This window comes from Heloderma suspectum, chromosome 3 (genome assembly GCF_057233095.1).
Source record: "Heloderma suspectum isolate Gila_16-S chromosome 3, 16-S_ref, whole genome shotgun sequence".
Lineage (NCBI taxonomy): Eukaryota > Metazoa > Chordata > Lepidosauria > Squamata > Helodermatidae > Heloderma > Heloderma suspectum.
In genome coordinates, this window is record NC_139460.1 from 250,360,001 (window position 1) to 250,376,343 (window position 16,343).

The 16,343-nt window shown below is 39.7% G+C and overlaps 1 protein-coding gene across 2 annotated transcripts in view; it reads right to left on the minus strand.

Annotated features, from left to right (window-relative positions):
* Positions 1-397: 397 nt before the first annotated feature.
* The window catches only part of VTI1A (vesicle transport through interaction with t-SNAREs 1A), a 347,971-nt gene continuing 332,025 nt past the window's right edge, over positions 398-16,343 (minus strand). For both annotated transcript variants that reach the window (XM_084846214.1, XM_084846215.1), the window contains exon 8: positions 398-3,541. In XM_084846214.1, the coding sequence (XP_084702340.1) occupies positions 3,448-3,541 (94 nt within the window). In that variant the 3' untranslated portion in view covers positions 398-3,447. The remainder of the gene's footprint in view (positions 3,542-16,343) is intronic.

A 16,343-nucleotide genomic window follows, 5' to 3' on the forward strand; every position in this document is an offset into this window, starting at 1 on the left:
ACAGAGCATCTAAATATACATGCAACACAGCAGCCCTATGCAACCAGGTACTGGATTATTAGATCCAGTATGTGGATGCCATTGTGACAGAACCCTTTTATGTAGCCAGTAAGAGGTAACTCCAATGTCAGAAATAAATATATAAGAATATGGAATGAAAAGCATTGTGAGGTTTAGAATAAGACATAGAATAGTTTATATGGCATCCTTCAATGTGCATGTTGAGGTGAGTCTTCAAAGTTATATTTTTTAAATACTAGAGAAGCAATGTTTTTTTCTATTAAAGGATTCTGGGTATTATAATGGCTGGTGTAGTTGGACTAGAAGAAAAGTCAGCATTTGTGCAGATTCTACCATTGGCATTAAGAAGTAGATCAATGACAAAACAATAACAAATAACCAGTAAATTGACAGAATTTAATATTTTTTCTTTGTGGTTTATATTTACAGTAGCTGTTATCAGAACAAAGGATTTATGAAAATGTACATCCTCTGACCTGCTTTCATACATACTTTTAACACTGGCAGACTTCTTCCACATCCCTATTTGCACAGATCCCATGAACTCAGCCCTTCCCTATTATTAAGATGGTAAAGGCTACCGTTCTGTTTACACAACTTAAATGATTTATCTGAAGACATGCATGCCCTAACCTTTTCCAATAAATACCATTTCTCTTGTGAATCTCCTCATCTTGAATTTCATCACTAAGCTATACAAGTTTTATTTGAGTCAGTTACATCAACATAGATTTCATTCAGTTCTTTGTATCTGGATAGTAAACAAGTTTAGGGCTAAATTCCATTCCTGAGTGTTTGAATAGGGATATAATGGAAGCCAACAGAGATTCTGTGTTCTTTAAAATACTTGGTGGGATAAAGCTACTAGATTCTTATGACCTTCAGGTGATCGCCTGACTATCTTTTGTGTCCCTCAAATATTTTCTGGTTTAGTCTATTCCCCAAAGGTTCAGAATTTCTAGTTTCATAATCTTTGCAAGGACCTCCACATAATGTACATTAAAAGTTATAGAAATCTTCGTTTATACCTTCAGGTAAATGGATGATCAAATTTTAATCATGGTTATTATTAAGTAACTGAGCCATCCTTCCTTAAAAGAGCCATCCTTCCTTAACAGCTAACAGAAGAGGCTGTTAGATACAAATGTTTTATGATAGAGGTGGCCACACTGTGGTTTCAAAGATGCAAGCATTTATCAAACAGGGATTTGTCTAGTGGCCTGAGCCTACTGAGTACTAAGCCTACTCAGGAGTGTCAGAAAATGGAATGGATGGACAGCAATTTTGATAGGTCCATCCCCAGATCCATTTAAGAGCAGGCCAAAATGCCTCCAAATTTAAGACAAGTGGGCGTAGATCCATACAGCTCCACTCCATAAGTCTGCCCTTCCTACCTCGATGCTATAGTGCAGGAACAGCTCACAGTGACTGCTGTAGTAGGGTCTTCTACATGAGGCATTTATTGTGTGCTTGTGATTTTTTACTCATGGTAGTTTATGGGCTCTTTAGACAATATAGTGATCCTCCAGTTTCACTTCTGTTTTTTCAGAGCACTTTCCCATTGTTGTTTTTTTTAGAATGGGGAAAATGGGCTATTTTTTAGCACGAGGAGAATGGCTTCCTTTCTCCTTGTGTATTTCAGCTATTCCACTATAACACAGCTCCACCTATAAGTTATGTAGCGGAAAAGCAGGAAACGAAAAGCTCTTTGTGTAGAGTTCAGATCTCAATACTGCAACAAAACCCAAAATAGTTACAGCAGTGAACAGCCTCATGTAGAAAAGCTTGCAGAAGCTCTGCAAGCATATGAGACAGCACCCAGAGATTCCAAGAACTATAGGAAATGTTACTTCCATGATTCCCAGCATCCAGGAACACTTGAGAATCATGTGTGCTATATTTCCCATAGTTCCCGGTGACCCTTGGATGCTGTGGTGCATGCTCACAGCAGTTAAGGCCTAACAGAGGCCCTACTGCAAAGTCTGCTATAAGCCTTCTCCACTGCTACCAGATTACATAAGCAGGAAAAAGTGTACAGTGGAGGGAATGGCTCATGTTGGGATATTACAATAAGGTCCAAACCCACACCAGTTCTAATTTGAGCACTGGAATATTTTGCCAATATACTCCAATATACTATGTGGAGTATATTCTAATTATGTCCAGTGGATGATGTGTGCCTGTGTTCACTCATCAGTGAGGGCTACTTCATACAGTATATTTGAAAGGTGTATCCATAAAAACCTTTCACATAATGACAATGTAATGTGTGTGTTCAATTAAAGAAAAGCATGTTTTCCATTAATCCTACCAATACATGTGCCAGGGGACCAGGCTTGCCTGTGGCTTTCTACAGCATATATACTAGGGAGTCAACCGATATTTGCTGCACAAAGAGAAGGTGCAAACAATGGCAGCTGAGAGAGTATCAAAAAATGCAAATTGAAGTGTGTCTTGCTTGCCTTAGCTATAGCACAAAAATGGTTATGCGGCTATTTTCTGGCCAATCCTGAGTAGATGGAATCCTAGTAAGACAATTTTTGTTAAAATATATGCTAAATGTGGATACAGTTCATTCAAAATATTTCTCACACACAGTCTCATCGTATTTATTCTAGCACAGAATTTCAAATTCTAAATATCATTATTTTGTTGAATTAAAATTCAGAAGTGACATCTAGTTTCCAGTTGCTTCTTGTACTGAACCCCACATACATAAAAATCCCAATAATAGCAAGCAAAATTAATAGCATAGTAACATGATAATAGGGCAACACTGCAAAATAAATTCATTTAACAATCTAGGTCTTGTGTGTAGATGGGAATATATACATTGTCAGAAAAAAAAAGTTTGAAAGAAATAAGAAAAATGATCACACTAGAATAATAGGTTCACAGTGGACATCTTATCAAGGTGATATGTTTGTTAGAAACAATAACTCCTCTGCTTTGTTTGGTTATATCTGTGATAGTTATTCAAGCATGAGTATGTCACAGTATGTTTTTGAAATTTTGTTTGGTCCTTTTCCAAAATCCTAAAAGGGAACATCCCTTTAAGAGATATAAATACCAACTCAACACAAGTCAAGTGTTTAACCTCTTACAATTGTCTGCATTAATAATCTGGCCTGGAATTTCATATGCTAATTAATATGTGATCTTGTATATCTGCTAATTATGTATGTTGATTCCATATGTTAATATGGGAAAACCAGGACAGTCACACTATGACACACTCTAAAAGAAGAAAAATATCAAATGCACATGCAGCCAGTAAGACAGAATATGCTTACGCTACTTGCACCATAGTTGAACTGCGGGCTTTGAGAAGGAAGAACCATTCCAGTGCAAGAGAATGATTCATGTGACTACTTTGTCTTAATAACTCCGAAGCAGTTTGCTGTTGGTTAGTGAAGAACAAAGATATCAGTGTCCCTTGACAGAAAAATAAATAACCATCAGGACTGCAAAGATGACGATGATCCCCAAGATAGCTATCAAAATCCGGTTTTGGATGATCCTAAGAGGAGAAAAAGAAGGAAAGAAAGTGGTAAAAGAGAATAAGACAATGAAAGATTGATCTAAATAATCCAACTGTTCTTTTCTATTCAAGTTACCCAAATGGTTTGTCTCTGAGGGCCAAACTAGATGCGTGATTATTCATGTCTGTAGCCCTTGCATGGCTGTTTTTTAAAAAAATACGAGCCCTCTCCAAACAGTATCAGTACCTTGTTGTGGGAGGGAGGGCTTTGACCCTTTGCTCCCCACCACAGTCCTGATCTGAGCCCCCCCCCCCATTTATTTTTTTAGAAATGAGCCAGACAGGGCTGATGACATTTAGTTTGGCTGTCAGTTGTTTTACTTGAAAGCATTTTGTTATTCAGTTGTTGAATTTAGGTTATGTATTAAGGAGTTGGGCTTTATCCCATGTATAAGTTTTGCATAGGTATTGATTTATAATTGATAATTCATCTAAACATTTAAAACCTGCTTTTTAAAAAACCTAACCAAACCTGATGAAATTCACATAAAAAGGGACTAGCAACATATCTATGAAGTATTCCAAACCATTATGAACCTTCTCAAACAATTTTATTTTGGTTTCTCATCCAAAGAGAAAGAGGTAATTTAAGCAGATTTTGCCATTAAGGTAAAAAGATTTCAAGGATAGGAAATATGTGTTGGCAAGGTAGTTACTTGTACCAAGTACCAAGGGAGAAGTATAAAAGATAGTTATGAGGGAAAGAATGATATATTATAAGGAAGCAAGTGTCAAACTGTGAAGCTTATGTTCTAAAAGCCTTCTTTGTCTCAGTAGCACAGATTCACTTATGGTAATAAAGCAAATGTTATACACTGCAGTGTAGTAAAAAGGTAGAAATTAGTAATACTAAAAAGATGCAAGAAGTAATAACACTTTATATTATTCTACCATTTGTAGAGATGAACCTCTCATTTCGTCAGGATAAAAGCTATCACTCGTCAGAGTTTAAATGACATTGAGCAATTTAAAAGATATTAAAAAGGAATAATTGAATAATAATCAAGATTGTTTTTAGGGAAGGCCTAGATTTTAATCTAATGTAGTCTTTAACTTGGTTCTCTCTAAAGAGAAGTAATATTAACCTTTACATGACAGGAACATTTTTGGCTATAGAGAATAATCAGAATCAGATGGAGAAAAGAAAATAACCAACTGAAAATTTTGTTCAGGCTTATTTTTAGAAAAACTGAAAAATATGATCTAAAGCCATTCAAATAAACCGTGGATGGAGGAAAGAGAGACAACAGGGTGCATTAGGCTGGGGTCAAATGAAGGTGGGGTGTGGTTTGCCAAAACAGCAGCAACAAACTGCCAGTATTTTTATGTAGCAAACTGAAATATGTAGATGTGACAATTTCCTGATTAAATAAATATATAATAAGAGATGGGTTTGGATGCACAGGGAGTATGTACAGGAAAGTGGAAGTGTAGAAGTATGCAGTTTTGAACCAACTTCAGACCCCTCCCTACTTTTCTCACAATGCCCCCTACTGCTCCAACATCCACCTTAAAAAAAAAGAAAAGTAAATGGATGGATGAAAACTGTCACATCAGACAAACACACTCCCCTGTGACACTTTAAAAGGACTAGCTCTCTATCCTCCTGACAGGTTACAAAATGATCACATTTGCTGACACGTCTTCCGCAAAACTGCTTTAGTGCTTGTGTCCACTTTGCTAGCAGGAGATGAATGGCCTGCTTTGTCCTCATTTATCACTTAAAGCTGAACTAAGATCTGTCTCGTTTATTTTTCCCTTCCTCACTAGAAAGGATAAAGCGCAGCATTAATTATCCCACGATGACAGCTAATTCAAACTTAACAGGCAATATTTACTCTGCCAAAAGGACCGGAGTTCTCTGTCTCTCTTGGAGGGAAAAAATGTTTAATGGTCTAACAAACTAAAGCTAATTAAAGGGGCTTCTGCTTCTTATTAGTTTGTGGTGCGGATTAACACCTGAATGTAAGCTAGTGCTCTCTCTTCTTCTTTCCCTCTTCTTCTGGGGCTTTCTCCAGCAAAACAACACCTGATGCCAAACTGTTTGCCCAAACAAATTTGTGAAAAGCAGAGTGCATATTTACTAAGTCACCCTCATTGATCCTGAGAAGGAACTCAGGAAAACTTGAAATTCAGCAGAGAAACAGATTAAAAAGCATGAAAACTCTTTAAAAATTCAGACTTCAGTAACAGAATAATATGCCTCTAATACAAGTGTGCTGACAACCATTTTATTTGTGGGATGAGGGCCCCAAGCCATCCATAATGCTAATTTATAAAGGATTAACTGTGGATGAAACTTGCTCACTCTAACACATAGTTAGGCAAATGCAGACATCTAACATGCTGAATTCTTAAGCCATCGCCTCATATCTGACCTAGTTATTAGTCTTTCATCGCACCCAAATTAAAGTAAGAAAAAAGGCATAAATAAAATGATTCCTCCAAATGTTTCATTTCTAATTCTCTGGCTGCACACTCGATTGCAAGATTACTTAATCTGCAAGCTCGTCTCTAAAATACTCATCAGGAGAAGACGAAGCTGCGCCGCTCCCCCACCTGTATCTGCTAATTAAATGTCCCATTAATGCGCAAATGTAGGGTATGTATATCAAAGTTCAACTTCTAGGAATCTGAATTAGCTTGCCCATTGCAGCAAAAGAATACAATATTGAACAGAACAAATTAATCATGAAATAGGAAGGATGTTATCAATGTGCTCCTCTGCAGAGTTTTCATCATATTTCATATTTAACCCTAGAATAAACATTCCCTTTAAATTTTTATGCAAGTTATAATGACTCTACTGCTTTTACTACCAGGGTAGCAGAGCAAGGGAAACTTAGAATGTGTTGCTGGAGCAACCGAAGTTCCACTTTGGAGGGCGATAGGATGGAACGGTACATGAAGAACTTTGATTCTGGCGTTAGTACATTTCAGATCTCAAGTCCACAAGCCAGGGCAGCACTACAGAAGAGAATGGAGAGGAGAGGGGGCTGGGTGGGATTTCAGCAATGTTCTGTAATCAAACCAGCTCACAGTGGTAGAACAAAGGTTGGCATTGGCAGGGCCCATCTGTAAAGAGGCCTCTAGGACTGTCACAGCCAGACACTGCCAGTGGGTATTGCTCCAGGCAAAGCAAGAAGGAATTTCAAGTGCGGGAGGGGAAGAAAAAAAAAATGGGGTTCAACATCTTCTGCAAAAAGCCATCCACCATCAACAAAAAATGGTATTTGCAGTTTTGAATTCCTTTTACCTAAAAAATTCAGCAAAATCTGCCAGACAGGGGACCCAGGGCTTCCTTTGAAAATGCAAAGCATGTTTACAGGGTAAATAATTTAAGAAAGAATATATAGTTGAAAGGAGACACCCACTGAAACATCCATGGCTGAAGTGCCTGAAGGCAAAAACTTGTGCATTTGCATGCTGCATTTTATTAAGTTAGCACACTGTAGCTTTAAAAGAATGCATGGCCAAATTAAAAGGAATGTGTGACTAAAACATCAAGGATGCTTCCAGTTTGCATTATGAATCACATTGCTGATATTAAGGCGAATTAACCGTTTATTCGATGCAGCCTGTGTGACGAAATCACAGAAGGTTTTGCCCATGTATCTGTATACTGATGTAAAATGGGGCTTGATGAGACATTAAGAATCTTCCTTTCTCATTTTTCAGTGACTGTGGTAACAGGGCTGCGTCCATGGAGGGCTCAATCACACTTTAAGTTCCCTGTGCAAATGTGTCACTGAGATGGATGGGACGACATGCACTGGAAGAAAAAGTATGATTTCGAACCAACCAGCCCTTAGTGGTGAAAGTCTATTGTAATAACTGCTATTTTTATTGTTCAATGAAAAAGAGGTTCTCCTATGGTCTTCTTGATTTCAAGGATTGTGTGAAGCCCACAATCAATCATGGATCTATAGCCATGGATCACATGCAAGTTACTTAAGTTCCACAGCTCTATGCATGCTTATGCTCAACCCCATGTCCATTTATGACAGCCTGGACCTTTCAAAGAAGGAACCCCTGCACAGAAGGATATTCTAATTCCGCATTTACACAGGATTTTACTACACACTGCATTTTCTGCTATTGCCATTTGACAGATTTTCAAGGCTGAGAGAGTTGTTTGCTCAAGGTAAAGCTGGGATTTTAACTGTAGTCTCCCAGATCCAACACTGCATCCTTTCAACCACACCATTAATGACGTATACTTTAGGACAGTAGACTTGTTGCCCTATGGACATACTTGCCATGTAATTTTGACCTTAAAATGCCAAAACTACATATGAAGAAGGGTGTGACTGGCTTGAAACTAGGCGGGAATCACTGTTGGTGTGCCATATTAAATAGATGTGGGCAAAATACAACATGGTATATAAGCCTCAGGCCTTTTCTTATGTGGGGCCACAGTTCCTAATTTTAGCTGAATAAACTTCCTACTAGTTCCACTCTGGAGTCAATGCCAACTTTGTTCAGCAAAATGATGAATGACAGGATCAGTTTTCCACCTTACAGGTCAAAGAGTGAGTCTCCACAATGATCTCCAGACCAACAGATATCAAGCCCACACCCATTCCCAACACCATTGTCTCCATGACCTTACTGTGTTAAAATTGTATCTCTCAAATTCTATGCATGCAGTAGCTCTGGCAAGGTTTGCAGCATAGTTATATGTGTAGGAGTTCCAGAATAAACTTCTGCTTATTACATTACATTATGGAAGCTACTCTTACATTAAGGATTCCAACTGAGTTTAAATCCTTTAGAAAAACAAAAAACAAAGCTGCATTCATTAGTGGGGAAGTGCACGACATTTAGAGTTCAGCCTAATGTCTTGTACACGCTTTAGCGCCTGACTGACCAGAGGTGAATAATGATGCCCTGCTATTAAGCACTAATGGTTACAATAACAATTGTCATGAAAATTAGAAATTGTAGTAGCATGATATGTGACCTGAGCAATCCTCGGCAAACTTTATTATATGAAGTGTTTTGAAAGTTTGTACTCAAAATAATGAAGGACGTTCCAACAGACATTCTGCTCTGACACAAATAAAAATATGAGAAAAATAAATGGCTGTCATTAATCAGTTAGCATGTTTTTATTTAATTTTCAAAGAAAAGTCTTGGGAAAAATAGTCTTCTCAAGGACATAAATGGACTGATGAGAAAAACTCAGGTTTAATCATATACTCTCTAAAATGGTTTCCTGAAAATTCATACATTCAGCATTTAACTAAACCAAATTTGGGGCAAAGGAATTTCACCCCTGTAAGCAACACTAAAGATTAGACCACTTAAGCTCTCAGAACTCTTTGTGGATAGTCACTGGCCTGGTTCGTATGTAACGACCAACCATGGATGAATTAATCCATGGTTTGTCAAGACTGGTCAAGAGTGAGTTCGCGAGTGCACTGCCTTCTGCCCACTTGCTGCTTCAATTTTGCCATTTAGAATACAACCCATTCCTGGGTTGTTTGGTGCGACACAAGGGCTCTCTTCACACCTGGCATTTTATCCCACTACAAACCGATCTTTTTGATTCTGTATCCTTTCTGGGATTTAGACTGGCCCTGTATACAGGCATCTCTCATAGCGCTTCCCTTCGCTCTATACCTTTTCATGGCTGCACAGAAAATTCAGGACAGAAGGCTGTAATATGACTGATGGCTCCGCCCATCCTTCCACTCTGCAGCAGGAGGGCAGCAGGAGGGATGTCGGAAGCTCTTCTAGTGACTTTAAAGGTGGAGGGAATCAAAGGAGCGCCTCCCTCCCTGGCATGTGTGCAAAGGAGCCTTGTTTTCATCTCTTAACTTGTGCTGTACTGTTTCCTTGCAGCCCCCAGGAAAGCTACGACTTACTTCTGAGTAGACATACAATTGTGCTGTAAGTCTGCAACCCTCAGCACACTTACTTGGAAGTAAGCCCCACTGAACTTAATGGGGTGCTCCAAATGACCAGAAGACGTTGATTCTGACCTTGGTGGGGTGGGGGATCAGATTTGTTTCCCTTCATTGCAGGGAGGCTGTGAGGACCTGGGGCCTTTTTGACCACCTCACGATCCTGCTTCTAGTCACCGGGTCAGGTGCTTTGGTCAGTGACTCTCCTCACACTGCCACTTTTAGGCTCTCACCCACAACCCTCTGTTTGTGTCCTGTGATGCTTCACCACTCTCTCAGTTGCTGCTACCAATAACCCTTTTTGGAGCTGCTTTCTTTCTTTTTGGTAGCACACACCAAGCAGCCAGCACGTGGGGGTTATTCCATGAAACCCTTCTTAATAACTAAAAAAGGAAACTGTCTTTTAAAATTGAAAACAAAGGTTTATTTGGTACAACAGGATTGGAAATAGGAACTGGGTTGGGATGAGGAAAGAATATCAGGAATGATGATTAAAATACGTCAACACTATAAACTACACAATATAACTCTTGCTTTTAGCTCTATGTTCAAAAACCTCTCACACCATCTGACACACTCTCTATCCCACAGACTATCTCACTAGATGTTCTCACTTTTATCTCCCAATCTCATCTCAGACTTCTCTAGCTGTACCTAATCTACCTTCCTCCCAGACTCATCTGACTCTCTAGAAGTTTTTTCTGCACAAGCTCTCATCCAGTCACACTGCATTCCATTCTCGCTCAGCCACTCCCCCTTTCTTCCACTTGCCAGACTGTCATTCTTGCCCACACTCTGCCAAACTCCCACCTCACGCTCACCTGTCAGTCATTCCAGATATGTACCAGCCACCATACATATATACAAACCTTTACTATTTACATATTGTGCATGTGGAATCACCACAGAGGCATTTTACCCTCTTCTCCCTCCAATCAAGAAATGTGTTTAAGCAGTTACATGGCAGCAAAGCCCACAGCCAACCAGACACAGCGGTTTCTTCCGCTATTGGATAATTTCACAGGGAGGTCATGGCGCTCCTGTTCCGTGGGCTGGGAAAAAAATACCACATTTTTTGCATTTGGGGAAAACATGGGATAGGCTGGGGAAAATGGCAGGAGACACCCTGGAGGGTTATGGCATCATCTAAAGAGCCCCCACACCTTTGTGGAGAGCTGTCTCAATAGCAGGATAAAAGCTTCACGTGAAGAAGCCCAAGAACCCAGAACTCTGAGTTGTTGAGGAGGAAACAACCCGGAGTTTTAACACAACAACAAACCATGGGTTAAAACTCTGGGTTGTTTCCCCCTCAACAACCCAGATTTCTAAGTTCGTATGTCAAATCTTTGGGTTGTTTTTTAAACTGGATGCAAAGCGGTAGTGGTGAGTGGATGAGTCAGGTGACTTGCTTGCTCCTGTGCAGCTCCAGAAACCCATGGGTTGACATTGCATGTGAATTAGGTCAAAGTCTATAATTTATATACATATTTAAAATAATCCAGTTGGAACATGCAAAGCAAGCAGAAGACATTGTCAGACACAATAAGCAGATGAAAATTAGTATCTTAAATATCCCAAGCAACTGCAGTGGTTGAATTTGTGGGGCGCACAGTTAAAGAGTCAAAGGATTGGGATTGCACTTCCCTTCCTGGAACATGTGCCCATCCCGATGACTGTACATTGGGCTATCACATTCACATAGGGTCCACGTGTAGGCCTGACCATTCTGTAGACTTTTATTGTGTTGGAGAGATCATGTAGTTGGGGCCTTCACAGCACAGCACTAATATGCTCACAATGAAAGACTCAATAGGCAGTTTTACTCTGCAAAAAGGAGCAGGGTTCTCTGTCTCTCTTGGAGGAAAAAATATTTAGGCTACTCTGTAGATTTTATGGTGCAAAGCACAGTCATCAGGTACAGGGCAGGCAGAACAGGGAGGAAAGCAGGACAGCAGGTTCCCAAACCATTCACTATATATGAACTAGAACAAGGGCTAGAACATGAAAGGTAAGTAGCCAAGATAGGTGAAGCATAACAGTGGTTTCTCCATGGCAAGAACAGATCAAACAGAGGTGCTTATTCTGGTCGAAAAGTACTACATTCCACTTACCTAGGATAGGCGATTTACCAGTTAAACACCGGCAACCATTTGCCATGTCTTTCTGGAATATTGTTAGGGTGAATGAAATAAAGGTTGTAAATAACTCTGCATGTAAAACATTATAAATTACTACAACAAACAACCTTTACTGAACTGTAGACATGTCAAGCCAACCAACAAAAACTTCTTGAGTCAAGAAGTCAGATGATCATGGGGAACCAACCATGCTACACTTCCAGGGCCAGCTCCAGGTTTTTGAGGGCCCTTGGGCAAGACAACCTCAATGGGCTGCCTCCTTCAGGGAGTCTACCTTTTTACCACCATTGCCAGTAGTAGCTATTGCTCCTCATCATTGCTACCAGTTTCTGGCTTGACATGCGAGAGCCAGCGAGCAAGTAGATAGTGGCATTTACTGCTCCTCTTTCTCACCATCACCGTTGTCTGGATCAGAGCAAGAGGCAGGTTGGCAAGATGGTTGCAATGGTGAAGAGCAGAAGGAAGAAGCAATTCCAGGGGGCTCTTGTCAGTGGACCCCTGCTGGGGTGTGGGCCCTTGGCAGGTACCCAACTATGCCTACCCATGATGGCAGTCATGTTCATTTCCAACAATGTCACCTCCAAGACCTCCTGCAATTTCTCAAGCATAAGCTGAGACAAGTTACTTGGATGCTTCTCTGGAAATGCTGGTCTGTTGTCCTGCCTGTGTCAGCACTCTCCCTTCTCCTCATCCAGCTGCCTGTTTTTGCTTTTCTGTGCTGCTCCTGCCATGATACCAACACTCCCTTTTATCTTGTAGATTGGCACCTTGGTTATGGATACTTTCTCTGCCTCCTCTCCCAGAGACAACTGAAGCCCTCTTCCACATTCAGAATAGGACCCTGCAATGATCAAGATATGGAACATCTGATACACCCACAAAATTGCTGTCTAAAGCCAAACAATCATTGTAAGGATATTCTGAAATGGAGAAGTCAATATGGTTCCTAAACGCAACTTTTTGCTTACGGGACCACTAGCCAATAAATCTCCTGAATCCATAGGTGTTAATTTGTGGGCTATTATTTCCAGTATGATGGAAGATGACAACAATATTGCAATACCTACACTTCATTTAGCTACATTCAGTAAAGTTCATTCTTTTCCAGTATCAGAACAAACTTTGTAAACTAACTCCTGTTTGACAGACCTTCTGAAGCACTGACAAACCTTGTTCCTCTGTGAGAAATTGAAGGAGCTAATCTTTTTGAGCTGCTATAACTCACAAGGATGACTTTCAAGGAGCTTCATGTGTGGTGCTATTATACGTTTCTGGCTTGACATATAATATCTGGCCATCTGTCAGGGATGCTTTGACTTGGATTCCTGCACTGAGCAGGGGGTTGGACTTGATGGTCTTACAGGCCCCTTCCAACCCTACTATTCTATGATTCTATGTGATCATAGATATTCAGAACCACTTGCACCTTACTTAAAGCACACAGGTTAACCCGCAAGCAAACCTACATAGTGAAGTGTCAAGGAGCATGCATACACATGAGCTAAAAAGATGATCTCATTATCAATATTCTAATGCATTGTTCCCTCAGAAATAATGAGGATGATGGCTGATTTTTTCTTTTTTTGCCTGTATCTAGTCAGCCCTGTAGAAAATATTGGTTCTGGGATGTGTAGGCACATGGGTTTCTGAACAAATGAAGGAAAAACATTTATCTAGATAAAACAATTATTTCACTAGCAGGAACATGTGTGCAGAAAAAGCCAACAAGAACAAACATGATGGTGCCTCAGCTACTGTGATAACGATAGTTTCATTTACATTCCACAAATTTTAAGGAAACACAGTGAACACTTTCAGAGAAGCGTGATCTAAGCCAGAATGGCAATCTTCATTTAGAGGCATAACTCCAACTGCTCTACTACAAAGTCAAACAACTTCCGCTTTAATTTTGATTTCAATAAATTGATGGCTTCAAAATGCAGATAGATTAGACCCTGGACACCACTTTTACATTGAGACTGAGTTCCCTTTCTATGTTTGGATGAATGTCTTTCTCTGTAGGAAGATGTCTACAATTGTCTTAACTGTGTTGACCTCTTTTGAGCAAAATAAATAAATCAATGACCCCCGCCTCCCCAGCATATGCAGCAATTGTTCCTGAAAATTCGCTATCCAAAACGTTAGTACTTCATGGCACTTTTGAGTGATAGAAAACCATTTTAGTATGTATTGTATATATTCATCCTCCACCCCTTCCCTTTACGCTATGAAGAAAAGAAAACAATCATGGCTAAGGCCATTTGTGAAGATGGCATTAAAGGAGCCTACTCCGAGACAGATAAAAATAATGAGAATCTTTCTGTCAAGAAAGATTTAGAAAATATCACTAGCATTATTAAAATTTAATTTTTTTACTGTGCTTTTTGGTTCCTCGTTTTTCCAGGGATAATGAGCAGGACTGCACACCTCCACATTGCTAGGACTTGTTTTGTGCAATAAATTCAGCCTTTCAGTCTGAAGACATTTCAGACAACAATTTTGACTGCTATAGGCTTCTCTCTCTCTCTCTCTCTACCTGTGGTCTGTGCTTTGAGGCTCTCTCTAAAAACAGTTCATAAGCTAATTTTGCAGAAGGCCAGCAGAACAAATAAAAATCGTTTTTTGCTCAAGTGATTTGAGAAATCATGGGAATAGCAGAGACAGAATTGGCAAAAAAGAAATAAAAAAATCGATGTATTCACAAATGGTTTACCTGATAGAGAATTAGCTGACAGGAGATACTTGCTACTATTAAAGTACTTTTTCCACTGTGTAAAAAATATTGCTATTAGGGAAGCAGGCATACTTGAAGTTTTGCTATAAAATCGGTGTCATGCCTTAATAAAACGAATAGCCTTCTGTATATTGGAAGAAGCCATAGAATGGGAAATTGGAATACAGGAGTACAAGGCAGCCCTGAACTACAGACATCCCCTTTCTGAGGGGCAGTGACATTACAGCCATGAATTTGGGGAAGGTGTGATGGCTTATTCTTTCAGTGTGTTCACAGGAAACACTAATGGTGTCAATTCAATACAGTCTAAAGATACTTAGTTCCTCAAGAGATGAATAAAATCTCTCTCACTAATTATCTGCTCACTAATTTTTAGATCGGAAGATAAAGCAGTTCAAAAATTTGAATAACCCATCCTTGTACTGCTAACATTTTCAGATTTTAAGCACAACTCATAGAGTTATAAACAGCTAGTGCTCCAATGCAAAGAGGATTACAGGATTTCTACAGTGCAAATATGCCCTTCGTTTGTACCCAGGATCACCCATCCACTATTGGGGGCTATTTCATGCATGCAATCAGATATATGTGTGGAGCTGCCTGTGATGGTAAAACCTTTGTACATGAAGGGGTTTCATGAGGGAATCAGAAATCCCATATGTGCATGGACATACTGGATCAATTCAAGAGTATTTTCATAGTCTGCCACTCTCACTTGTTACTTACAACACCAAGAATTGCCTTATGAGTGTTTCAACGACCAAGGTCAGGAGACATGGGAATGGAAATACCAATGACACAGTTTTTATTTCCAAGAGGTCTTAATTACTGCCCATATTATTCTGCTGGTGATATTAAGTCCTGTAATCCTAGCTTAATTACACCACTCTTGGAAACAGCAAATGATCATTAGAACTGTTCTGCTGCCATACATCTTTCAAAGGGGTTCTCTGGTTTTAATTGTAGTTTTCAGGCTTTTCCTCTGTTCTTCATTACCTTGTAAAGTTCTCTGTTCCCATCATGTATTCCCACTCTGTTGGTCCATATAACTACTAGTTTAAAAGTCTTTGCCAAGAGAGACCAGCACAAGGAACAGTAGAAAGCAGAAATGGTTGCCTTAGTTTGGAATATACACTGAGAGACTTAAGGCTCCTTCACACCAGGCTTTTATCCTACAATTGAGATTGCTCCTTCACGGAAGTTTGCGGGCTCTTTACATGATGTAGTGACCCTGCCGTGACCCTCCTGCATTAAATGCCCTTGGTTCCGTTTTTAAATAGATTGCAGATAATGAGCTATCAAATTACCCCGGTGTGTTCCGCTTCAGTTTCCTCCGTCAAAAGAGTTAAAGCGGGAAGAAGAGGAGCAAGATCAATGAAAGATAATGGAAGGCTCAGATACGGGGAGAAGTGGGGGGGAAGGGGGGAAGGGAGCACGTGTAAAGGCAGTCAGTTGTGATCCTGCATTTAAAATGGAAGCAGAAAGCCCCATTTTAAATGCAGGATTTTAGGCTGGTGTAGAAATGCCCTTACAGTGCAATCCTATGGCATGATTAGTCAGAAGTAAGTCCCGTTGGATTCAACAGTGCTTACCCTCACATAAGTGAGCACAGGATTGCAGCTTTAGTTTTGTGTCCTTACTTCGGTACTACTGCCTTCATCCTTCACATGGCCCGTTTTACTTGTTCCATTACCTCAAGGTACCTTATACTTTTTAGGATGGTAAGAAATGTTGTTTACTTCTCAGTTAGAGAGAAAGAACAGATTTTTATTTTATTTTATTTATTTAAAACATTTCTAGGCTGCCTTTCAAGGCGGGATACAAATCTATTCATCTCTTTCAAAATATTTACTAATAATGGATACTGTCAGCCAAACTGTATTGTGTGACTAAGGCTTATTCTCGCAAACAGTGAGTGAACTAGTAAAAATGTGCCCAGATTGCTATGTGCAAGGATTTCTGTTTGCTTTTGTTTTACATGCAGGAACATTCAGTCATGT